Consider the following 23,989-nt stretch of genomic DNA (forward strand, 5'->3'; position numbering starts at 1 on the left):
CATTACACTGAATACATGATAATAAGCATACTCACAAATTGGCAGATAAGTTAATTACAGAATAAGCAGCACATGACTGTAATGTATGTGACTGTTAATATGCTGTGTAATAATATGATATATAAGACGGGTATATTGTTATATTAGAGTAGACTATGGTGTAAGAGTAGTATATATGGTGGAATATTTGGAATTGATATAGCTATAATTGGTATTACTTGGTATAGTGGCGTAACTAATAAAAAGTACGATCAAGTCTTTTGAAATTAGAGTTGAATGGTAGCTAGATAATATCTCCCAATGCTTTGAACTTGGGCCACATATAATAGATAATTTGGTTAGGAAGTAGCAAAGAATAAAGGATGAGATAATATAAAGCTGACCAGATGTTTGTAAGTTGATTAATTGGGATACGCTATTAGGGCCAATATACACTAGACATTCCAAGTATGTGGATCTAAAACTTGAATATATTTAGGGGTTATATTAAAAGTTATTTCAATTATTTGGTATTTTTTAACAATATTAGGGAAGAAAAAAAAGGGGTGGATGGGGTTTAATATTGACCAATGAACACTTATATACGAGAATATTTAGTCTTGACCCTTGGGTCTTAGAGTTTCTTCCAGGTAATAAAATTGTATATTATTACACCGCTTATTAACAGTCACATAAATTATGATCATGTACTGCATATTCTGTATTGAACTTATCTGCCAATTTATGACTATGGTTATTATGATGAATTCAGTGTACTGTCCCCACATCCCCTGATGAAGCCAGTGTGCGAAACGCGTCGGGGACGAGACACCATTGACATCTATGACATATGATATCTGGTTGTGTAACCATTGTAATGAATTTGGGTCTGATGGATTCATGGATTCTGGAATTCTTTTGGGAGGTGCCATGGTAGACTAAACATTAAATCTACAGTATGGTCCATATGGGACACAGGTCAGCTTCCATATTTCTGTTCGGAGTGTGGGCAACGTTTTCCAACCAAACCCCAACTTGTTGTACATCAGAGATCTCACACGGGGGAGAAACCATTTTCCTGCCCTGAGTGTGGGAAAGGTTTTGTCACCAAGTCAAATTTGGAGAGACACCAAATTACTCACACAGGGGAGAGGCCATATGCCTGCCCTGAATGCGAAAAGTGTTACGCACGGAAGTCACAACTTGTCATGCATCTGCGATGTCACTCAGGGGAGAAGCCGTACTCCTGCACCGAGTGCGGGGAAAGCTTTTTGTGGCAATCCCAACTTTTTAGACATCAGGTGTATCATAGAGGAGAAATGCCCTATTCCTGTTCTGACTGCGGACAGTGTTATCCTCTGAAGTCAGAACTTGTCAGACATCAAATTTGTCACACAGGAGAGAGGCCATTTTCATGCCCAGAGTGCGGAAAATGTTTTTCAAGGAAGTCCTATCTTTCTGTACATCAGAGATCTCACACGGGGGAGAAGCCGTATTCCTGTGCTGAGTGTGGGAAATGTTATTCACGGAAGTCAGAACTCGTCAAACATCAGAGAACTCACACAGGGGAAAGGCCGTATGCCTGTCCTGAATGTGGGAAATGTTTTGCACGAAAGTCCAGTCTTTCTGTACATCAGAAAGACCACAGGGGTGAGAAACCCCATGCCTGCCCTTTGTGCGGGAAATGCTTTCCTTGGAAATCAGAACTTGTTGCACATCAAAGATCTCACACGGGGGAGAAACCATATTCTTGCCCTGAGTGTGGGAAACGCTTTCTACGGAAACCAGATCTCACCGCACATCAGAGGACTCACACGGGGGAGAAGCCATATTCCTGTCCTGATTGTGGGAAATGTTACTCACAGAGGTCTTATCTTTCCGTGCATCGGAGAAGCCACACCGGGGAGAAGCCGTATTCTTGCACCGAATGTGGGAAAAGTTTTTCAGACAAATCCAATCTTTCTGTACATCTGATAAGTCACACAGGGGAGAAGCCGCATACTTGCCCTGAGTGCGGGAAAGGTTTTGTACGGAAGTCAGATCTTGCTAAACATCACAGCCTTCACAGGGAAAAATCCACCTTAATGTCCTGAGCATGTGAAATGTACTGCCTGCAGTGTAGTCTGATCTCTCCAGCTCTTCATCAGAAGCTTCAATGGAATAAAGACTAAATATTTTAAATTGATTGATGTATTTAGTGTAAAGCTCTTCAGATTATGTATTAGGACTCTTTTATAACAGTAAAATGAAGTCATAAAACGTCTGCTTGTTGTCCTGATTTTTGCTGTACGTACTTGTGCGATGGTTTTCCATTATTCTGGCCATCGTGCCACTCTCAGGTGATCTGTAGTATCCTCCAATAATAATGTCAGAAAGCCATGTCTACCCATAATGCCTCAGCACATTCTCTATTCGATCATCACATGACATGAAGGAAAGAAAGCGTCCTCTATCTTTTCTATGTAGTTTGTCTCTCGGAACCAGAGAATCAGTATGAGCAGCCCATTGTTGGTAGGAGTCTTGTTAACACCTCCCATTCTGATTGGCTGGTTTCTGCATGTAGTTCACTTATTATTTGTATCAGGGTTGACACTCATCTGCTTTGTGGACCCCACTGGCCTCTCCAGAGCACAAACCACCCTTTTCTAGTCAGTTTTAAACCAGAAATTCTATAATGATTTATTGTGACCATGAGAACCCAAATCCACACACTGATACATCACAGACTCTGTGAAGTTCCCTCAGAGGATACAACCTTCTAGCCTCAAAAATATCTCCACCACTGAATGGCGCCATAGATTTGTCCTGGTTTGTGTTCCCGATGACCCCTAGTCATGTGGATGTGTCACCATGTACATCAATATGGAGCCATTACTCCACAACACCTTCCAGATACTTGGGTGAATATTTCAATAAAATGGTGAACTTCACTGTGCAGAACGTGGAACTTCCTGGCTTCCATGATCTTCCATGATGTCTCTGACATTGGACGTTATCTTCTTCTTGTTGTTTCTCTACTCACATCGGGGGTTGGAGGAGTTTTCTAAAGCTCCTCGGGGGTTTTCCTGTTAGAGTTCCACAAATACCATAAACCTAATGAGGAATTTTTGTTTATTTTCTAGTAATTGGACGACAGATCAAGAAGAAAAGTCCCAGCTCTCCAGACTGTAAAGTAAAAGATGAGGACATCCAACATCCAGGAGAAGACTTGATTACCAGAAATGTCCATCTGGAGTCTGATGGTGTAGATGGACCATCGTCATACCCTGAGGAACCTCAGGCTATGGGGGATGGTGACATCCTTCAGGCAGATAAGAGGTATTCCTGTCCCGAGTGCGGGAAGCGATTTCACTTTAAATCTGGTCTTCGTGTCCATTTACGATGCCACTCAGGTGAGCGGCCGTATTCCTGCCCCGAGTGTGGGAAACATTTCCGTTTTAAATCCAGCCTTCGTGTGCATGTAAGATCTCACTCTAACGAACAGTTATTTCCCTGTACTGAATGTGGGAAAAAATTTCCATTTAAGTCCAGTCTTCTCGTTCACATGAGATGTCACTCAGGTCAGCTTCCATATTTCTGTTCGGAGTGCGGGCAACGTTTTCCAACCAAACCCCAACTTGTTGTACATCAGAGATCTCACACGGGGGAGAAACCATTTTACTGCCCTGAGTGTGGGAAAGGTTTTGTCACCAAGTCCAATTTGGAGAGACACCAAATTACTCACACGGGGGAGAGGCCATATGCCTGCCCTGAATGCGAGAAGTGTTACGCGCGGAAGTCACAACTTGTCATGCATCTGCGATGTCACTCAGGGCAGAATAGAGGGGAAATGCCCTATTCCTGTTCTGACTGCGGACAGTGTTATCCTCTGAAGTCAGAACTTGTCAGACATCAAATTTGCCACATAGGAAAGAGGCCATTTTCATGCCCAGAGTGCGGAAAATGTTTTTCAAGGAAGTACTATCTTTCTGTACATCAGAGATCTCACACGGGGGAGAAGCCGTATTCCTGTACTGAGTGTGAGAAATGTTATTCACGGAAGTCAGAACTTGTCAAACATCAGAGAACTCACACAGGGGAAAGGCCGTATGCCTGTCCTGAGTGTGGGAAATGTTTTGCACGAAAGTCCAGTCTTTCTGTACATCAGAAAGACCACAGGGGTGAGAAACCACATTCCTGCCCTTTGTGTGGGAAATGCTTTCCTTGGAAATACGAACTTGTTACACATCAAAGATCTCACACGGGGGAGAAACCATATTCTTGCCCTGAGTGTGGGAAACGCTTTCTACGGAAAGCAGAGCTCACCGCACATCAGAGGACTCACACAGGGGAGAAGCCATATTCCTGTCCTGATTGTGGGAAATGTTACTCACAGAGGTCTCATCTTTCCGTGCATCGGAGAAGCCACACCGGGGAGAAGCCGTATTCCTGCACCGAATGTGGGAAAAGTTTTTCAGACAAATCCAATCTTTCTGTACATCTGATAAGACACACGGGGGAGAAGCCGCATACTTGCCCTGAGTGTGGAAAAAGTTTTGTACTAAAGTCAGATCTTGCTAAACATCACAGCCTTCACAGGGAAAAATCCACCTTAATGTCCTGAGCATGTGAAATGTACTGCCTGCAGTGTAGTCTGATCTCTCCAGCTCTTCATCGGAAGCTTCAATGGAATAAAGACTAAATATTTTAAATTGATTGATGTATTTAGTGTAAAGCTCTTCAGATTATGTATTAGGACTCTTTTATAACAGTAAAATGAAGTCATAAAACGTCTGCTTGTTGTCCTGATTTTTGCTGTACGTACTTGTGCGATGGTTTTCCATTATTCTGGCCATCGTGCCACTCTCAGGTGATCTGTAGTATCCTCCAATAATAATGTCAGAAAGCCATGTCTACCCATAATGCCTCAGCACATTCTCTATTCGATCATCACATGACATGAAGGAAAGAAAGCGTCCTCTATCTTTTCTATGTAGTTTGTCTCTCGGAACCAGAGAATCAGTATGAGCAGCCCATTGTTGGTAGGAGTCTTGTTAACACCTCCCATTCTGATTGGCTGGTTTCTGCATGTAGTTCACTTATTATTTGTATCAGGGTTGACACTCATCTGCTTTGTGGACCCCACTGGCCTCTCCAGAGCACAAACCACCCTTTTCTAGTCAGTTTTAAACCAGAAATTCTATCATGATTTATTGTGACCATGAGAACCCAAATCCACACACTGATACATCACAGACTCTGTGAAGTTCCCTCAGAGGATACAACCTTCTAGCCTCAAAAATATCTCCACCACTGAATGGCGCCATAGATTTGTCCTGGTTTGTGTTCCCGATGACCCCTAGTCATGTGGATGTGTCACCATGTACATCAATATGGAGCCATTACTCCACAACACCTTCCAGATACTTGGGTGAATATTTCAATAAAATGGTGAACTTCACTGTGCAGAACATCTGCTGAAGGATGATGATGAGCAGAGACGCTTAGACTGATTTCTAAAAAAATGAGAAGGAATTCTGATACTGAGAGGTGGAAATATAGACTTTAGTTGTGGAAGGTTCCTCCTCTCAAACCTTTCTCCATCAATTTTCATCACAGCTCAGACAAAGCAGTTCACCAATTTTATTTTCTAGAAATAACACTCTGAGGTTGTTACAAGCTTTTTTTTTATCTGCCACTGTTTAGTTGCCTTTATAGTCACCAGATTTCGGTGTGAAGAACACTTCTAAGATGGGAAGTTCCTCCATCCAAGTGAGGTCCTGAGGAACATGGCCTCCTCAGTCACATGATAAGGTTCATAGGGCTGCGCTGAAGGAGCTCCTACTAATTTCTCTAGCTTCTCTTCGGAGAGTTAAATATTGGCAGCTCTCAAGCACACAACATTCATTCTTATTCTAATTAGACTTTGAAGACTGCTGGACCCAATCTTCAGCTTGTGTACCCCAATCTGAGGATTAATGTGTCCAGTCTGAGGGTGGTCTACAACAAGCAGCCTGTTTAATATTTGTGTTTTGGTATGCTCTTTGTTGGTCCCCAGCCTCTCGTTTCTCTGTAACAAGTATTACCTTTCCCCTCATTGTGTTCAGACCTCCACCTAAAGAGTCAGAAGGCTTATGAGCCACCTGAAGGAAATGCCCCCAGTACCTTCCCCTGTACCCTCACAAACGAGTAAATTACATTGAATTCCACTTTTGTTACTATTGCCGGTGGATGTTGTCGGATTAGTGAGCTACCATAGTATAGAATGGGCCTGAGGTTGGAAGTCCTGGGAAAGGTACTAAGCCCGAGGAGATATGTTACATTCATAACCTTCAGCTGGGGAATTAAACCATTCATTACGGTTAAATCTTTCTCCAAAATGAAACTGCCCATCTGAAACATGAAGAGGTCAAAAGATGTACTGGCCAAGGCAAATTCTAATACAAATCACCTTGATAAGTGCATATAGAAACAAAATGAAGGTCAGAATATCTGATTACCTGGTCATATGTACTTATCTCCTTTCCTCTCATCTTTGAATTTATCTGGTGGGAGTGTTGGTTAGACGTGACCATGTGACACTCAAGGTAGAATCCAGACTACATTTCCAAGCTGTGGAGGCCATGTTTCTGTATAAGAGGACAGGACCTGTAGTCAAAGAAGAAGGTGGTGAGCAACTGAAGGGCTTCCGTGTGTTAAAAGAAAAAGAAACACCATGAATGGCCCTAGCTGTGGCGGTAGGTGCACAGTTTCAACCAATTAGAGCACACAATATTTGATTGAAGGGTACCGGTAATTTACGCTTTAAATTTTTTATTCATGTGATGTCCACAGCATGGAAAATACAATCCTACTAAAAATAAACTTTTGGGGGATCCTCCATCTTCTCATCTCAAGTAAACGTGTCTCTGTTTTGTGCAGATGTACAGCTCCAACCATAGATTGGGCTATACGGTGCAAAGACATGGCTGGCTGCAGTTCCTCTGATCTCCAGCAGGTGGAGATCCCACTTCTACTGAAATAGGAAATCTCTATGGAAAACAGACAGGAAGTGGTGTAAAGTATAAAAAGGAAGTACTGAGTGAAAGGTGAGCTGGGAGGAAGTAGAAGGTAGACATTGTTGGAGCTGCCAGTAGGTAAGGTAATACGATATTCCTTTATATTTCTATATAACGTTATACCCAGTAACCTTATTGTGTCGTTTACCTTCCTCCATAATTACTGTGACGGTTATTATCTCTGCCTGCCTTCAGACTGATAGTTTTATAGCACTGCTGGAACTGCTGAAGGAGGGAAATGTATCTGACCATTGTAAGATAATTTTAGTATAAATGGAGATCTTTCTAACGGTTTTAGACGGGTGAAAGACTTGATAGATGTTCAAGCAGTGCTTACATGGGACCACTTGTCCACTCAATTTGACATCCCCTCAACTGAATATTTCCGTTATAGACAATTGAACTAATTTATCACCAAGATAATCAGAGAGGCCCAAGACCCATGCGCTCTTCGCCATTTGAAAGCACATGCTCTTCAATAGCCTCCACCAAAGGCCAAATTACTGTTATTTATTCGGTCTTAGTTGCCCAGGACAGTAAACTGCAATATATGAAAGATTGGGAGTGCGATTTGGGTATCACATGGGACTTGGAAGAGTGGTGGGACATGATACACACGCTAAGGTCTCCCTGAACTCTGCAGTGGTGGAAGCTAATTATAAAGTGGCACTTAGATGGTACCTCACACCGGCTAGATTAGCAAAAATGTTTCCTTCAGTCTCCCCTTTATGTTTCCGAGGCTGTGGGTCAAGGGGTTCCATGGTGCATATCTGGAGGTCTTGTCCGGTTGCTAGGACATTTTGGGTATTTAAATTGATTTCCAGAATTGTACAGCAAGAGATTAGTAGCTCTGTGGAAGCTGCCCTGTTTAACAAAATTGTGGTACTTTTACCGAAACCCACAAAGAAACTGAATAGATTGATATTATTGGCGGGCAGAATTGCGTTAGCTAAAGCATGGAAGTCACCCGTGATATCATTGAACCCCATCGTAACCAAACTAAACTGGATCATGGTGAACGATAGACTTACCCATACCCTAAAGAACTCACTGGACAAATTTGAAGATATATGGGAACCGTGGATTTCTTTTAATAGCTCATAGGCATTGACCTAAGGAAAATTATCTTTGAGTACGGTATTTTGATTATGTTGGTCTTTCGACTTTCCTCCACCTCCCCTTCCCTCCCCCCAGTACTGTTCACCCTATTCCTTCGTTTCCTTACTCCCTTTATCTCTTCTTTCTTTAGGTATGTTTTTTTGTTTGGTTGTATGGTTAAGAAACAAGATACAATGCTTATCTGTAATATCTTAATGTTTGTGGTTTTTACCCGGATATGTGGGTGTTTTTTTTTTTTTATTACGATGTCTTTTTCTTATATTGCACTGGGAAGTGGTGGACAACTTGGCCTGGGAAATGCGAGCATTGTACATGACGTTAAATATGTAGACACTTATAAAACGACCATACTCTTTGTCCCCATGATATTGTTAATGTTTTGTTTTCTATTGTTTTGTAATGAGAAAAATTTAATAAAAATATTGAAATACAAAGTAATAGGAAAAGTGTAGATGTCCATAATAAGATCATTGGGCTCCTGATGGGAGAGGTGAGCAGGGAATTCTGGGAGAATTTATATGGGATGTAGCTGGATGGTGACTGTATCATTGTGTGTGTCAGGTTCCTATAAGGTGTCAGGATGTCACTGTCTATTTCTCCATGGAGGACTGGGAGTATTTAGAAGGACACAAGGACCTCTACAAGGACGTCATGATGGAGGACCACCAGACCTTCGCAGGTCAATCCAGTACCAGGAACCCACCAGAGAGATGTTCCAACCCTTTCTTTTCCCAGGATTCCATGAAGGAAAATCACATCATCCTTCACCATCATCAGGTAAGTGGAGTGGAGACGCCCATAAACTTGTCTTTGTCATCTGTATTCATGGAATTTCATAGAGGAAAGTCATAAATGAGGTGAATGAGGGTGGTGGGAAAACGAGATACAAATTAAAAAGTTAGATGTTTTTGTAGTGATCGGGGAATGTTTTTATATTTTGGCATTAGGATGAAGACTTGACTGCTATAAAAGTTGAGATCAAAGAAGAAGAAGAAGAAGAAGAGTCATTTGTGGGAGAAGATCAGTCCATCGAAAGCAACAAAATGATGGTGGAAATTAAAGAGGAGGAATCCTCAGAAACCCAGCCACCCCTCACATCACCGGGTAAGAGGAGACTTTACTGTAAAGGAGAGAGCAGTACGGAGGGTCCACCTAGACCCCCCCATCATCTGATAAACACATAGAGACAATGGATTCAGTCAGTGTGTGTGTTTCCTACAGATGGATCCAGTAACGGGAACCCACCAGAGAGATGTCCCCGTCCTCTGTATTCCCGGGATTCCACACAGGAAGATCAGGAGATCCCTCACCATCATCAGGTAGGTGGAGCTGAGGGCCCTAAAAACCCACCAGAGAGATGTCCCCGTCCTCTGTATTCCCGAGATTCCACACAGGAAGATCAGATCCATGATAATGGCTGAATATTATTAATGGCTGTTATTGGCATCTGTACATTATCTGCATTGTTTCAATCTCTTTCATATTTATTATCTGTACAGAGTGGAAATTTGGGCAGCTTGGACATTAAGAAAGAGAAAAAAAAGGAGGACAATTGGGAAATGTATTTCCAGTGTTCCACGCATGAAGCTCAGGCCAACCCTCAACATTATCAGGTAAGTGGAGCTGAGGGCTCCTCTAGAGCATCGTCCACCAAGCTTTTTTGGTCCTGCAGACCACTAAAATGACCAGCTGCTGACTTCACGCGGGGAGCCAGTTGTCTCCCCATAATGGCGTCATAACCCTCCGCACTATGCCACTGCAGATCTGAGCCTGCGATGGGAGAGTGTGCGGATTGTGTGCAGGGACACAGCCCACCCACCTTGCTGAGCCCGAGAACTGCTCAGGGGATGTAATTGGTGGCTCTGGCCGGTGTGTCTCCCCGGCGGGGTCCTTCTCCTGACCCCGCTTGGGGGTGCACTGACCAGAGCCGCGGATCCCCAAAATCTTCTCGCCGACCACCGGTTGACGACCGCTGCTCTAGAAAGGTGTATCCGCATTCCCAGAATTCCACACATAATGGTCACGGATATGTATACAATTATCAAGCTGGTGGAACAACGTATGTAGAACATGGAAGTGACTCGGAGAGATGCTTGGATCCTAGAAAATGATACTTTCTTAGGAATCTCATTGGATCATCTTTACAGCTATTTCTGTGTTTCCGGGTCAGGGTGAAGATCTGATGGATATAAAAGTCGAGGTTAAAGAAGAAGAAGAAGAGACATCTGTAAGGGATGACAGACAATATAAAGAAGAGCCGGAGATGGCGAGGACACTTACGGAGGGGACCGCTCCTGGACAGATCAGCACAGGTGGGTCATAAGGAATTAATATATTCTTCTCATTTTAGTGCTTACTAATTGTCCCAGCTCGGGGAAATGTTGTAGAATGTATCCATCTGCAGCAGATAAAACATTACGCCCCACTTAATGTGGATACTGCTGCCCTTAATGAGATTATAAGAAGTCCCACCACCCAGCTTACATTATCCACCTTTATCTCCCCTTCATACCTTGCCCCCAGACCAGATATTGACCAATAAGTAAGTAATGAGTACAATGATAACGATTTTCACAGTTGTTTTCTCGGCTCTATGTCTTCCTCTGGGACCTTCATCGACTAAAGGAGGAGCTTATCCCCCGTTTTCGGGCACAATCGTCATTCTGTATTTTCCAGATCACATGATCGGGCATGAGATTTAGACACTCCTTTCCCTGATATGGGCCCAGTCTTGGTTTAGTGGCCCCCTCCCACTCATGCACAGCTGTGATGTTTTTGTTTCTTTTGTAGTACCTAAAAGAGACATCAAGAGAACCTTGGGGGCCAGTCTAACTCCAGACTGTAAAGTAGAAGATGAGGACATCCAACATCCAGGAGAAGACTTGATTACCAGAAATGTCCATCTGGAGTCTGATAGTGTAGATGGACCATCGTCTTACCCTGAGGAACCTCAGGCTATGGGGGATGGTGACATCCTTCAGGCAGATAAGAGGTATTCCTGTCCTGAGTGCGGGAAACGATTTCACTTTAAATCTGGTCTTCGTGTCCATTTAAGGTGCCACTCAGGTGAGCGGCCATATTCCTGCCCCGAGTGTGGGAAACATTTCCGCTTTAACTCAAATTTACATGTCCACATAAGATCTCACTCTAGTGAGCAGCAATCCTTTCCCTGTACTGAATGTGGGAAAAATTTTCGTTTTAAGTCAAGTCTTCGTGTGCATATGAAAGGTCACTCAGGTCAGCTTCCATATTCCTGTTCTGATTGCGGGCAACGTTTTCCAACCAAACCACAACTTCTCGTACATCAGAGATCTCACACGGGGGAGAAACCATTTTCCTGCCCTGAGTGTGGGAAAGGTTTTGTCACCAAGTCAAATTTGGAGAGACACCAAATTACTCACACGGGGGAGAGGCCATATGCCTGCCCTGAATGCGAAAAGTGTTACGCACGGAAGTCACAACTTGTCATGCATCTCCGATGTCACTCAGGGGAGAAGCCGTACTCCTGCACCGAGTGCGGGGAAAGCTTTTTGTGGCAATCCCAGCTTGTCAGACATCAGGTGTATCATACCGGAAAGATGCCACATTCCTGTCCTGAGTGCGGACAGTGCTTCCCATTAAAGTCAGAACTTGTCAGGCATCTAATATGCCACACGGGGGAGAAACCATACGCCTGCCCTCAGTGCGGGAAATGTTTTTCACAGAAGTCCTATGTTACCGTACATCAGAGATCTCATACAGGGGAGAAGCCGTATTCTTGCCCTGAGTGTGGGAAATGTTATTCACAGAAATCACAACTTGTCAGCCATCAAAGATCTCACACGGGGGAGAAGCCGTATTCTTGTGCTGAGTGTGGGAAAAGTTTTTCGCAGAGGTCCTATCTTTCTGTACATCAAAGATCTCACACAGGAGAGAAGCCGTATTCCTGCTCTGAGTGTGGAAAATGTTATTCTCGGAAATTAGAACTTACTGCACATGAAAGATCTCACACAGGGGAGAAGCCATATTCTTGCTCTGAGTGTGAGAAATGTTTTCTGCGAAAACCAGATCTTGTCGCCCATCAAAGGTCTCACACGGGGGAGAAACCATATTCTTGCCCTGATTGTGGGAAAAGCTACTCACAAAGATCTTATCTGTCTATACATCGGAGATGTCACACAGGAGAGAAACCATATTCCTGTTCTGAGTGCGGGAAATGTTTTTCAAGCAAGTCCAATCTTTCTGTGCATCTGATATGCCACACAGGGGAGAAGCCGCATTCTTGCCCGAAGTGTGGAAAGTGTTTCGTACGCAAATCAGATCTCACTAAACATCACAGCTTACATGGGGCAAAAGCCACCCATATGTCCTGAGTACAGGAAAGTTTATCACAAATCATGGTAATGCTGTAAGAAAGAAATTATGAGGAGCAAAGCGTTGGAAGAAGAGCAAGGAAGATCAGACTACAGGATGCATTGGAGAATGCCAGTAATGTTGGGCAACTGCATTTGTGTAGAGAGTGCCACCTGCTGTCCATAAAGGAGAAATATGATATTTTCTGATGTAACATTTGACATTTACTGCATAAAACATAGAAATGTAAACGTGCGTATTTGAATTTTCTTTTTTTTTTTTCCTTTTATAAAAGTAAAATGAAACCTAAAACATTATAATTATTCTCCTGTTTTTGCTAAGAAAAGATTGTGTGATGAGTTTTTATTATTCTGATTGAATGTTTTTCTATTTCATTATTTTTTCTAAACTTTTGTTTTACAAAGAAGAAACAATATTATCAAGACAATATAAATGAGCAAAAGACACATAGTGTGTGCAAGTATATAAAAAAAACACATCAAACAGTGCCCAAACAAAGTAATTTGCTACATCCAGGCAATATTGAAGTAAAAATCATCCTAGAGTCAGTCGCAGACATGCCAAGAAATAATAAAACATCACCCATCGGTATTTGAACAGTGTATTGACATTTAATCGTGTCATGACCATAAACTTAGGAGAACAACAAACATAAAAATAAAGACAAAAGAGAAGTTAGAGAAGTGACAAATTCACTATACCTGAAAAGTAACTTTATACATATCACTATCTATGTGGTGGTGAAATAAATCTCAGGGTTCCCAAATGTCATCAAATCTGACCAGTGAGTTCTTTAGGATATGGCTAAGTTTATCATTTATCATAATCCAATTCAATTTGGTGAAAATGGGATCCAATGATATTGAGGATGACAATTTCATCGGGCCTGGGAACGATCACGGATAGCTTGTTGGCTAGGGCTGCCTCCACAGTGCTATGAATCTCCTGCTGTAAGATTCTAGAAATCAATCCAAATACCTTGTCCAAAATTTCCTAGCAATCAGGCAGGACCACTAGATATGAAGCATAGAGCCTCTTAAATTACAGCCTCAGAAACATAAGGGAGAGACCGATGGGAACATTTTTGATAGTCTATCTGGAGTGAGATACCATCTAAGTGCTACTTTAAAGTTGGCTTCCACCAAAGCAGAGTTCAGGGAGACCTTGGAAATTGACTACACAGTATCCCACCAATCTTCCAATTCCCATGAGGTACCCAGTTCAGATTCCCAGTCTAGCATATAGTGCAGTTTACTGTAAGGGGCTAATAAGGCCGAGTAAATGATAGAAATGTGCCCTCTTGTGGAGGCTATTGATGGGTCTCAGGGCCTGTCTAATTATCGTGTTGATAAACTAAATCAATTGTCTATAACGAAAATGTTCCCCCGGAGAGATTTCACGTTTATTGGTCAAGTAATCCCATGAAAGCACGGCACGAACGTCTATCAAATTTTTCACTTGTCTAAAACCCTTTGAGCTCCACCAATTAAAGTGTACTAGGTGCTGGCCTGGCAGGAAATCCTGTTATTACAAAGTAGGGTTAGAGGTTTATGTTGGGAGGATAACTTTGGATGATGGCTGTATTTATCCCAGAGCTGAATGGAGTGAGAGTGCCGGGCATTTTATAGTCCCTCTCTGCCTTTTTGCCACATTCAATAGAGCCCGGAAAAACATCCTGATTCTCTATCTCAACCCACTGAGGTCGGGCTGCATGCACGGTGCTCAGTGAAAATTGTGCCACCTGTACTGCCACATAATAGTATTTAAGATGTGGAACTCCCAAGCCTAACATTTGCTTAGGGGCAAAAAGAGTTTCTTTACGAATTCTGCTCTTTTTCCCTGCCCAGATAAACTTCATTATTCTAGACTGGAGGAGTACAATCTCCTTCAGGGGGACCTGAATTGGGAGAGTGCGAAATAGGTAAAGTAGTCTAGGAAGTAGATTCATTTTGACAGCAGCATAAACATCAAAATATCATCAGCAAATAGACCGCATTTGTGTTCAACATGACAACAACTAATTCCTATAATATTAGGGTCCATTCGCATGGCTATCCCTAGAGGTTCAATCCCAGGGCAAACAAGAGGGGAGAGAGGGGACATTCCTATCTGGTGCCCCTTCCAATCGGAATAGCTTTGGATAGGAGTCCCCCCATTGATATATTTGCTTCCGGGGAATCATGAGGAGCCAGCAACAAATTAGTAAAATGGGCACCAAAGTCCATACTGGAGAGTACCTTAAATAGGTATCTCCAGGAAAGACTGTCAAAGGCCTTTTGGAGGTCGAGAGAAATCAACGTGCCTGGCTTTGGGGGCCCCCGTCCCAGCTGGAGTTTACTACTGAGATGAGGTCAAATGCCCTTCTCGTTTGGTCAGGGCCCTGCCTGTGTTGCAGGAAGCCCACCTGGTGCGGATGGATATAGGTTCCTAAAAAGGAGCCAAGTTGGGTTGAAAGAATCTTCGTCATAATTTTAGGTCACAATTAATCAAAGAAATGGACCAATATTTGGCTACTTCCGAAGCATCTTTCCCTGATTTGGGGATTACACTGATAAATGCTCTATTGGCATCGCCTAAGAGAGTGTTCCCCTCTCTCAGAAAATAAAATAAGCAACCAAGTGCGGAGCCAATAGCGAGCTAAATGTTTTGTATTACAAATTAGAAAAACCATCCGGGCCAGGTGGGCTGCCCAATTTGAGGAATTTAAAAGCCCTATTCAGTTGTAAAGGGCCGTTCCAGGATTGCTTTATGTTTAGGATACAATTTGGGGAGTCTTAAGAACTGTATAAACGACCATAAATGTCCTGAAAAACTGACAATATTTTTTCTGGGTTTTGTGACAACCTACCATCCTTGATCTTAATTTTAGGGAAGGCGTGGGTCCTAGGCCTAGTTATTGACGAAGAGGCTGGCTGACTTGTCACTCCACAGAGCGTACAGATTTATCTGCCCTAGTTGTGAGAATCAAATTGAGTTCAGTGCGTTTGGCCCCCAGCTGGGACTTCAACCCAGAAAGGGGAGCGTTTTTTTGTGTTGCAACTGTAGCCTGTGGTATTCTTGAAGACGGTCGTCAATAGTTTATTTAATAATAATAATAATATTAATAATAAAAAATGGCATAGTTTTTATGGAAGTACCTTGGGACAGAATTTTTGGAAAAATGTGTTTCCGGCAAAGCTAGGATATCGACCTTCATGGAGTTATAGTAATGGAATGCTTTGGACCTCTTAACCGGTAAAATTAAGACCCTGAACATTATGTGAAAGCAATGTTAGCTTGGGAGAGGTTGCGGACACCGTGGGTGGCTCAGTCGTCATTAAATCGTACTACTACTTGATCCATGCGTGAACTTCCTCTGGGGGGAAGGAGGTCAAACAGGGGACCATGGGGAACCAAAATAAACAAAGAGAACAAACAAGAAACAAACATCCATCTCACCAGAATACGATGTATTAGACCTAGGTGGATCGGGTCCCTCCCCGACCCCAGGGAAAAATAAGGTGGGGGGGAACAACTCCTCCCATGCTTCCAGGAGCTCCAAAAAGCTCCATCTCGTCAAAGAGAGTCTGGCTGGGTCAGAAAAATAAATAAGAGGCAAATTAGATTCCCTGTTGGTTGGGGGCATGTGTGACCCCCTCCGGTTCCCCACAGCTCTCCAAATCTGAGTACAATTGCATATGATTTTGTAATTAAAAATTTAGCACAACATAAAAATATCAACCTGAGGAGATTATACACTAGATACAGGCTCGGCAGCCACTTCACAGGTAACTCAATAAGGTAGATTCAGAAAACCAGTACAATTTTGACCAAGAGTAACAATGCACCCCGTTTCGGGGCCATAGCAGCAGTCACTGAAATAGAGTCAGGTCCGCGGCCTCGATGTATAAAATACCAGTAAAAAGAGAAGAGAGAACAGGAAAAGAGCAATGTTTATACTGCATTTTGTCAACCACAGAGGTAGGGCACCCCATCAAAAAAAAAAAAAAGGGAAAAGTAAAAAGAAAGGAAAAACTGCAATAGGATAGCATCCATCAAATATTTTCAAGGTGTCTTCTGAGGATGTTTTCCAGATGCTTTCCAAAGTGGGTATAGAGAGGTGGAAGCTTCCATGCTCTGCATGGGTGGAGCTTCTTCCCTTTGGATTAAATCCAAATCCTTGAGGAGTTGTTCACCCTCACCAAAAGAAAAGAAGGAAAAACTTTTCCCTTGCAGCTGGAAAATCATTTTCAAAGGAAATGCCCATTTATATTTAATTTTATGATCAACAAGAACTTGTAGTAGGGGCTTGAGCACCCTCCTGCGTTGAATAGTAAATGGCGTTAGGTCGGAAAAAAATTGTATCGGGTGGCCTTCCATCTCAATGTGATCCAGGCCCCTTGTCGCCTTCAGGAGAGCTTCTTTAGTAGTAGTGAGGCTTGACAATCACATCCCTAGGAGGACCATCCTGCCTGGGTGCCACAAGAGCTCTGTGTGCCCTGTCAATTGCAAAGTGGGACTTTGGTAGATCTGGTAAGAGATCTTGTAGGAATCGCCTCACAGGCTCTGTAATATCTTTTACTGATTCAGGGAGTCCTCTGATCCTAAAATTGTTTCTACAGGATCTATTTTTCAGGTCATCAGGTTTAAGTTGCAGGTCCTCAATCTGGTTGTGCAGAACCAAAATTTCTTTGGAATTCTGGGTATTTTGTGACATCCAAAACATCAATTCTGATGCCCAAGTTCTGTAAATCTTGTTGCAGCTCAGAGGTGATAGTCTCTGTAACCTTAGCCAACTCTGTATGTAGAAGCTCAGCCAGATTTAAATACAACCCATTCTCCGTCAATGGAAGCTCAGAAGGAGGTGATGAAACAATGGGGTCCTGTGGCAGCACCCTAAATCTGGAGCTATTAGCATGGGTTAAGTCATGAGGGCTAAGGGATAATGAATCCTCTCCAGGATTAATCCGCGAGCCTTGAATTGCGGGCGAGAGCAATGCTGTGAGCGGGGCTGGATCATGCTGGGGCTGCGGTCCTTAGACTTCGTCCCCGACCATTTCAGGCAGATGCAGTTAGCAGTCCGGAGCTTGCATGGCTGATCTGTAGCGTGGCTGCCGAGAACCGCTACAGGGAGAGCCGTTAAGGGATCCGGAGGGTGCCGAGCTGTCTAGAAAGCAGCCTTCATGGACGGCGGCGCATGCACACTCTGGTCGTTTTTAGAAAACTGACTCTCCCTTCCTCATTTTTAGGACCTCTGTAGTATCTTCTATTGATAGGGTCATAGAGTCATATAGCACTCTATCCATAATGCCCCAGCACAAGCTCCACCCACAAGGTCATTACATGATGTGTAACATGTCCCCCTCCATCTTTTTGTATAAGTATGTCCCTCGAAACATTAGGACTGGCATTACTACAAGCAGCCCAGCCTTTGTAGAACCGCAGAAGTGTCTCCCTGACACCAATCTTCAATGTCCCAGCACCACCTTAGTGGTCACAGATGGACATTTCCCAATCTTTGAAGCTGGAACGCCACATAATGTCCCCTACCTTGTCCTCCAGCCTGGGTGTAGACAGGATGGGTTCCCCCTAATAGTTGATCCAGCAGCTGTATGCTCAGTTCCCACCAAGCTAATCCATAAAGTTGACACTACTTGTCTCAGCCATGGGTTCATTTCCTGGCCCCAGCCATCTTACCTTCTACCCTTCTGCTTTTTTGCCCTGACATTTAGCCAGTCCTGTGTGAAGCTGCCACCCTTGTAGCAAGCTCTGGCTCTAACCCTGTATTGGCTGCCAAATATGCTTGAGGGTCCCAACCACTACAAGATATGGTGGGATGGTGACTCAGAACCGTTTCAATATCCATTATTGGATTTTTACGTGTGTTGATTCCGGGATGGAGGAGGTGGCAGCTTGACAATCCATGGAGCCACCACCAGGTCCAATGAAGCCCCCCACTCACCCACAGTACCCTCTCAGTGATCAGGGGAATGACGCATTGTGTGGTTAAGGGGTGAGGTGTGGGGGTAAATAACATTCAGTACAAGTACCTAATGATGCTCAATAGTGTTAGGTCCAGTATAGGAATAGGTAACAGCCCACTCACGTATATCATGGGTAATTCACATCCAGTACTTATGCTTGTACTGGATGGTGAATTAGCCTGATCATATATGAGTGGGCTATTTCCTATCCAAATACTAGACCTGAGGAATAATGAGGTCCTTGTACTGGATGGGAATTAGCCTTCTCATATATGTGCGAGCTATTTTCTATCCTTTTACTAGACCTGGCCACTAGAGGGCATGAAAAGGTCTTTGTACTGGATAGAAAATAGCCAGCTCACACTGAAAAAGGTTAAATCTGTACGTCTCATCGGAAAAGTCAGTCTTCATAAAATACTTGTGAAGAGAGTAGAATGTAAAATCCTTTGAAGGTCTCTAACCTTGTGGGATAGAGGCATGGCATACTGGTGGCTGGAAGTCATTAGGCGGAATATTGATATGTGTCAAAGTGCTGTCTCCAAAACTTGAAGTTGGGGATGATTAGGGGCACAAACTGTTGCATATGTAACTAAAATAGAACCAATGACTCCTTTCAGAAAAAGCATTCTACTATCAGCATCCTAATTGGTCTAGAGAGTACAAACATTCACTCCCCTGGGTCTGGCATCAGACATGGACCCAAGATATCCCCAGGTATAGTATCAGTCCGTGAGTTTGGATAACTTACTTCTCTTAAAGTTTGTTTCTTGTAGAAAAGCAGTATGTACCTTTTGTTAGCATAAATCACACAGAAGACCAGTCCACTTTTAAGGAAAGACCCCATTTGTATGTAGCATGACAGTACTTAATTACGGTAAGTCAAGTAGCTGGCACATCATCAGTGTGCCTAGACATATCTACCAGTAGGTGGATTTCAGCACCATCAAAATCAAATCGGCCTTCGAGCCATGCTTTTGACATAATTGTTACAGCGAAAACAGTGAACTCTACAGATCACTGGGCATACCTGTGACATGGAGTCAGAGACTCTCTGTACTTAATCCGCAGGGCAGTTGTCAGGGGTTTAATAGGAAATTGTCCTCCTGAAGTACCCCCATATTACCTCACAACCATAGGAGTGCACCCCATCACCTGTCTCTCCCCTCCTGTACCCCCATATCACCTCACAACAATAGGAGTGCACCCCATCACCTGTCTCTCCCCTCCTGTACCCACATATTACCTCACAACAATAGGAGTGCCCATAAAGCCACCAGAGAGATGTCCCCGTCCTCTGTATCCCCGGGATTCCACACAGGAAGATCAGGAGTTCCCTCACCATCATCAGGTAGGTGGAGCTGAGGGCCCCATAAAGCCACCAGAGAGATGTCCCCGTCCTCTGTTTTCCCGGGATTCCACACAGGAAGGTCAGGAGATCCCTCACCATCATCAGGTAGGAGATTACCAGTCATTGGTGTGATTTACATTTGAGATTCATTACAATTAATGTTTTCTTTATGCAGAGTGGAAACCTGGGAGAATATAATATTGTTGTTAAAGATGAATATAAAGAGGAGGATGAGAAGTACGGAGTGATGGAGGCATTTTCAGATGGACACAAATATACGATGGAGCCAGCTAATGATGGAAACCCACCAGACAGATGTCCTCATCCTCTGTATTCTTGGGATTCTATACAGGAAGATCACAACTACGCATACCATGAGCGGGTAGGTGAGGAGGAACATCCTGAATGTGAAAAAAATCAACATGTGAAGACTCCTATAAGATGAACCAAAGAATATGTAACAAAGGAAACTACGAAGAAATGAGGGAGACTGGCTCACCAAACAGAATAACACGGGCTAAGCCTAAAGGCCTCTCTGATAAAACCTTCATATTCTATGTTGTCATTTAAAGCTATTTATCCTTCCACTGCTCCAGCAGCTGTTGTGTACAAGGTTCCCCCAGGGGTTCCATGATCTGTGATGTCTGCACAAAGGACCAGGCTGTTTGCCTTCCCATCTAATGGTGTCTTCCTAGTCCTAGGTCCAACATTAGGCAAAACCATCAGCATGACACCACTGATCTTTAGGGTTAGCTGTCTGTAAAGTATCATTCTTCCCATTGACCACCAATGTAAGGGGTCATTCTTCCCATTGACCACCAATGTAAGGGGTCATTCTTCCCACTGACCACCAATGTAAGGGGACATTCTTCCCACTGACCACCAATGTAAGGGGACATTCTTCCCACTGACCACCAATGTAAGGGGACAGTCTTCCCACTGACCACCAATGTAAGGGGACATTCTTCCTATTGACCACCAATGGAAGGGGAGGGGATGATGTGTGGCCCCTACAAGATAATATTTTTTCTAGTTGAGGTCACATGACCAATCCTCCTATGTTACAGATGTGATTTCCTGACATTCTATTGGTTTAGGGTGAAGATCTGATGATCATGAAAGTTGAGAGTGAAGAAGGAGAGATGTCTGTGAGGGATGATCAGCAATATACGGAGGAGGCTGGAATGATGAGGACATTCATAGAGGAGGACACTCCTACACAGATCAGCACAGGTCAGCCACAATTTATTCTTCTCTCATCTCTGCTCACTGATTGGCCCAGAGTAGGGTGGGAGCTGAGTGGTATGAGCCAATAATTGGGTGGTAATAGCCAGCTCCTCCTTAAGGGTGTGTGTAGAAAATGCTCGTCCCTGTACCCCTTTGGTTCCTCCTCTTTTGGCTAGGCTATGTAAATATAAAAGTGATGTGGGAGGAGCTCCACAGGCCCTATGACTGAAGAGGGGAGGGGTTCCAGCTGGTTAGGACCTCCCCAGAGGACATCTGCTGCCTCCATCTACCTGATACAGATGGAATGTTGATTTGGGTGAAGTAACCCTCTCATATCCAGCCATCATATTTTTCTATTTTCCAGGACACTCCATGGAGAAACCCTCAAAGGATCGTCTGACTTTATCTCCAGATTGTAAAATGGAGGCCATGACAGGAGTTTGTGCGGGAGAAGAGACCATCAGCTCAGCTATGGAAAGACCATCCGATCCTTCAGACTATGAGTACCTTCCTACTGTGAGCGATGGTGCCGGCATTCTGGGAAAGAGGACATTTTCCTGTCCTGAGTATGGGGAGAGTATTAGTTCTGAGCAAACTTTTTCTATACATAAAAAATATCACAGGAGGCAGAAGGTTCATTCCTGTTCTGAGTGCGGGAAAACCTTTGTTAAAAAAGATAAACTGACTTTACATTACCGATCTCACACAGGGGAGAAGCCGTATTCCTGCTCTGAGTGCAGAAAGAGTTTTTCACAGAGGACCAGTCTTTCTAGACATGAAAGATCCCATTGTAGTGAAAAACCATATCCCTGCCCTGTGTGTGGAAAATATTTTAAATGTAGACTAGATTGTATCAGACATCAAAGAATTCATACGGACAAGAAGCCATATTCCTGTCTTGAGTGCGGGAAATGTTATTCACGGAAAGTGCAATTTGTCGGCCATCAAAGATCTCACACGGGGGAGAAGCCGTATTCCTGCGCTGAGTGTGGGAAAAGCTTCCCCCTGAGGTCCTATCTTTCTGTACATCAGAGATCTCACACAGGAGAGAAGCCGTATTCCTGCTCTGAGTGTGGAAAATGTTATTCTTGGAAATCAGGTCTTACTGCACATGAAAGATCTCACACGGGGGAAAGGCCATTTTCTTGCTCTGAGTGCGAGAAATGTTTTGTGCGAAAACCAGATCTTGTTGTCCATCAGAGGTCTCATACGGGGGAGAAGCCATATTCCTGCCCTGATTGTGGAAAAAGCTACTTAAAGAGATCTCATCTGTCTTTACATCGGAAATGTCACACAGAAGAAAAACCCTATTCCTGTTCTGAGTGTGGGAAATGTTTTACAAGAAAGTACAATCTTTCTGTGCATCTGATATGCCACACAGGGGAGAAGCCGTATTCCTGCACTGAGTGTGGGAAAAGCTTCCCTGTGAGGTCCTATCTTTCTGTACATCAGAGATCTCACACAGGAGAGAAGCCATATTCCTGCCCTGATTGTGGAAAAAGCTACTTAAAGAGATCCTATCTGTCTATACATCGGAAATGTCACACAGAAGAAAAACCCTATTCCTGTTCTGAGTGTGGGAAATGTTTTTCCAGCAAGTACATTCTTTCTGTGCATCTGATATGCCACACAGGGGAGAAGAGGTATTCCTGCCCTGAGTGTGGGAAATGTTTATCAAGCAAGTGCAATCTTTCTGTGCATCTGAGATGCCACACAGGGGAGAAGCCGTATTCCTGCCCTGAGTGTGGGAAATGTTTTATACGGAAATCGTATCTCACTAAACATCACAGCTTACATGGGGCAAAAGCCACCCATATGTCCTGAGTACAGGAAAGTTTATCACAAATCATGGTAATGCTGTAAAAAATTATGATGAGCAAAGAGTTGGAAGAAGAGCAGGGAAGATCAGACTACAGAATGCATTGGAGAATGCCAGTAATGTTGGGCAACTGCATTTGTGTAGAGTGCGCCACCTGCTGTCCACAAAGGAGAAATATGATATTTTCTGATGTAACATTTGCTGCATAAAACATACAAATGTGGATGTGTGTATTAGAATTTTCTTTTTTCCTTTTATAAAAGTAAAATTAAACCTAAAACAATATAATTGTTCTAAAGTTTTTGCTAAGCAAGGGGTGTGTGATCATTATTTTCTATAATTGGTCGTTGGAAACGTTCTCTCCCTTCCTCATTTTAGGACCTCTGTTGTATCCTTCATTGATTGTGTCATAGAGCCTTAAAGCACTCTACCCATAATGCCCCAGCACAAGCTCCACCCATATGACATGTAACATGTCTCCCTCCATCTTTTTGTATTATATCCCTCTAAACATTACGACCGGTATCATAACAAAAAAACTTCCCGTGAAAAATAACTACCAGGGGTCGTATACTAATGGGCGTGTACAATGACTTCATCGTTAGAATAGTTTCACTTTCACTTACTTCACGTATGAATGCAGCATGTCATCTACTGCAGCCTTACATCTCTCCCAGTACAAACCTCCTTACCCCCTGAACATTATGACATACCGACCTCAGGGAAATTTTCAGGGTACGCAGGGCACCCTCATAGCTAGCAGTACCCCAAATTTCATCTCCCCACCTTCAATAACTTACAAAATATGGGGTCATAATTATAAAAACTAGTGAAAATTTTACATCAGGCTTGCTGTTTAAAAAGTTAGTGTGTCTTGAATCCCGAAATTAAACATATAAATTAGGGACCCGGGGTAACTTACATACCAAAGAGGTGCGACCCCTAACAATATACCTGTCACAAAACTAGAACAGTCATACTACACTAGCCTGACCCCTTCCATACTTTGAATCCCAATTACTCGGAACGGAGAGATGTACAAAAATGTAGGTGGAAGTGGGGAACACCTGTTTCTAACACCTCCTAAAATTTCATCATTATGCCATCATCAGAACAAAAACAACTCTGCCCATATAAAAAAAAA

General features: G+C 43.3%; 3 protein-coding genes across 12 annotated transcripts in view; 2 read left to right on the forward strand and 1 right to left on the reverse strand.

Moving 5' to 3' along the window:
- The window catches only part of LOC140338957 (uncharacterized), a 275,025-nt gene that overhangs the window by 90,306 nt on the left and 160,730 nt on the right, over positions 1-23,989 (forward strand). For 3 of the 10 annotated variants that reach the window (XM_072423326.1, XM_072423320.1, XM_072423325.1), the window contains 4 exons: positions 9,357-9,454; positions 9,635-9,748; positions 10,306-10,447; positions 10,926-12,787. The exons of 1 other annotated variant lie outside the window; for it this stretch is intronic. In XM_072423326.1, the coding sequence (XP_072279427.1) occupies positions 9,357-9,454; positions 9,635-9,748; positions 10,306-10,447; positions 10,926-12,487 (1,916 nt within the window). In that variant the 3' untranslated portion in view covers positions 12,488-12,787. Of the gene's footprint in view, positions 1-3,080; positions 4,530-7,010; positions 7,100-8,696; positions 8,913-9,082; positions 9,240-9,356; positions 9,455-9,634; positions 9,749-10,305; positions 10,448-10,925; positions 12,788-23,989 lie in introns of those variants that run through there. 6 more of the 10 variants (XM_072423318.1, XM_072423319.1, XM_072423312.1 and 3 more) reach the window with 6 other exon arrangements.
- LOC140339057 (uncharacterized) overlaps positions 1-23,989 on the reverse strand; it is a 91,357-nt gene that overhangs the window by 19,492 nt on the left and 47,876 nt on the right. The window lies entirely within an intron of this gene.
- On the forward strand, positions 156-2,242 carry LOC140339836 (uncharacterized). Its single transcript, XM_072424735.1, has 2 exons — positions 156-160; positions 905-2,242. Exons 1-2 carry the CDS (start codon positions 156-158, stop codon positions 2,070-2,072), a joined length of 1,173 nt encoding a protein of 390 aa, XP_072280836.1. The 3' UTR covers positions 2,073-2,242.

Source organism: Pyxicephalus adspersus, chromosome 10 (assembly GCF_032062135.1).
Source record: "Pyxicephalus adspersus chromosome 10, UCB_Pads_2.0, whole genome shotgun sequence".
NCBI lineage: Eukaryota > Metazoa > Chordata > Amphibia > Anura > Pyxicephalidae > Pyxicephalus > Pyxicephalus adspersus.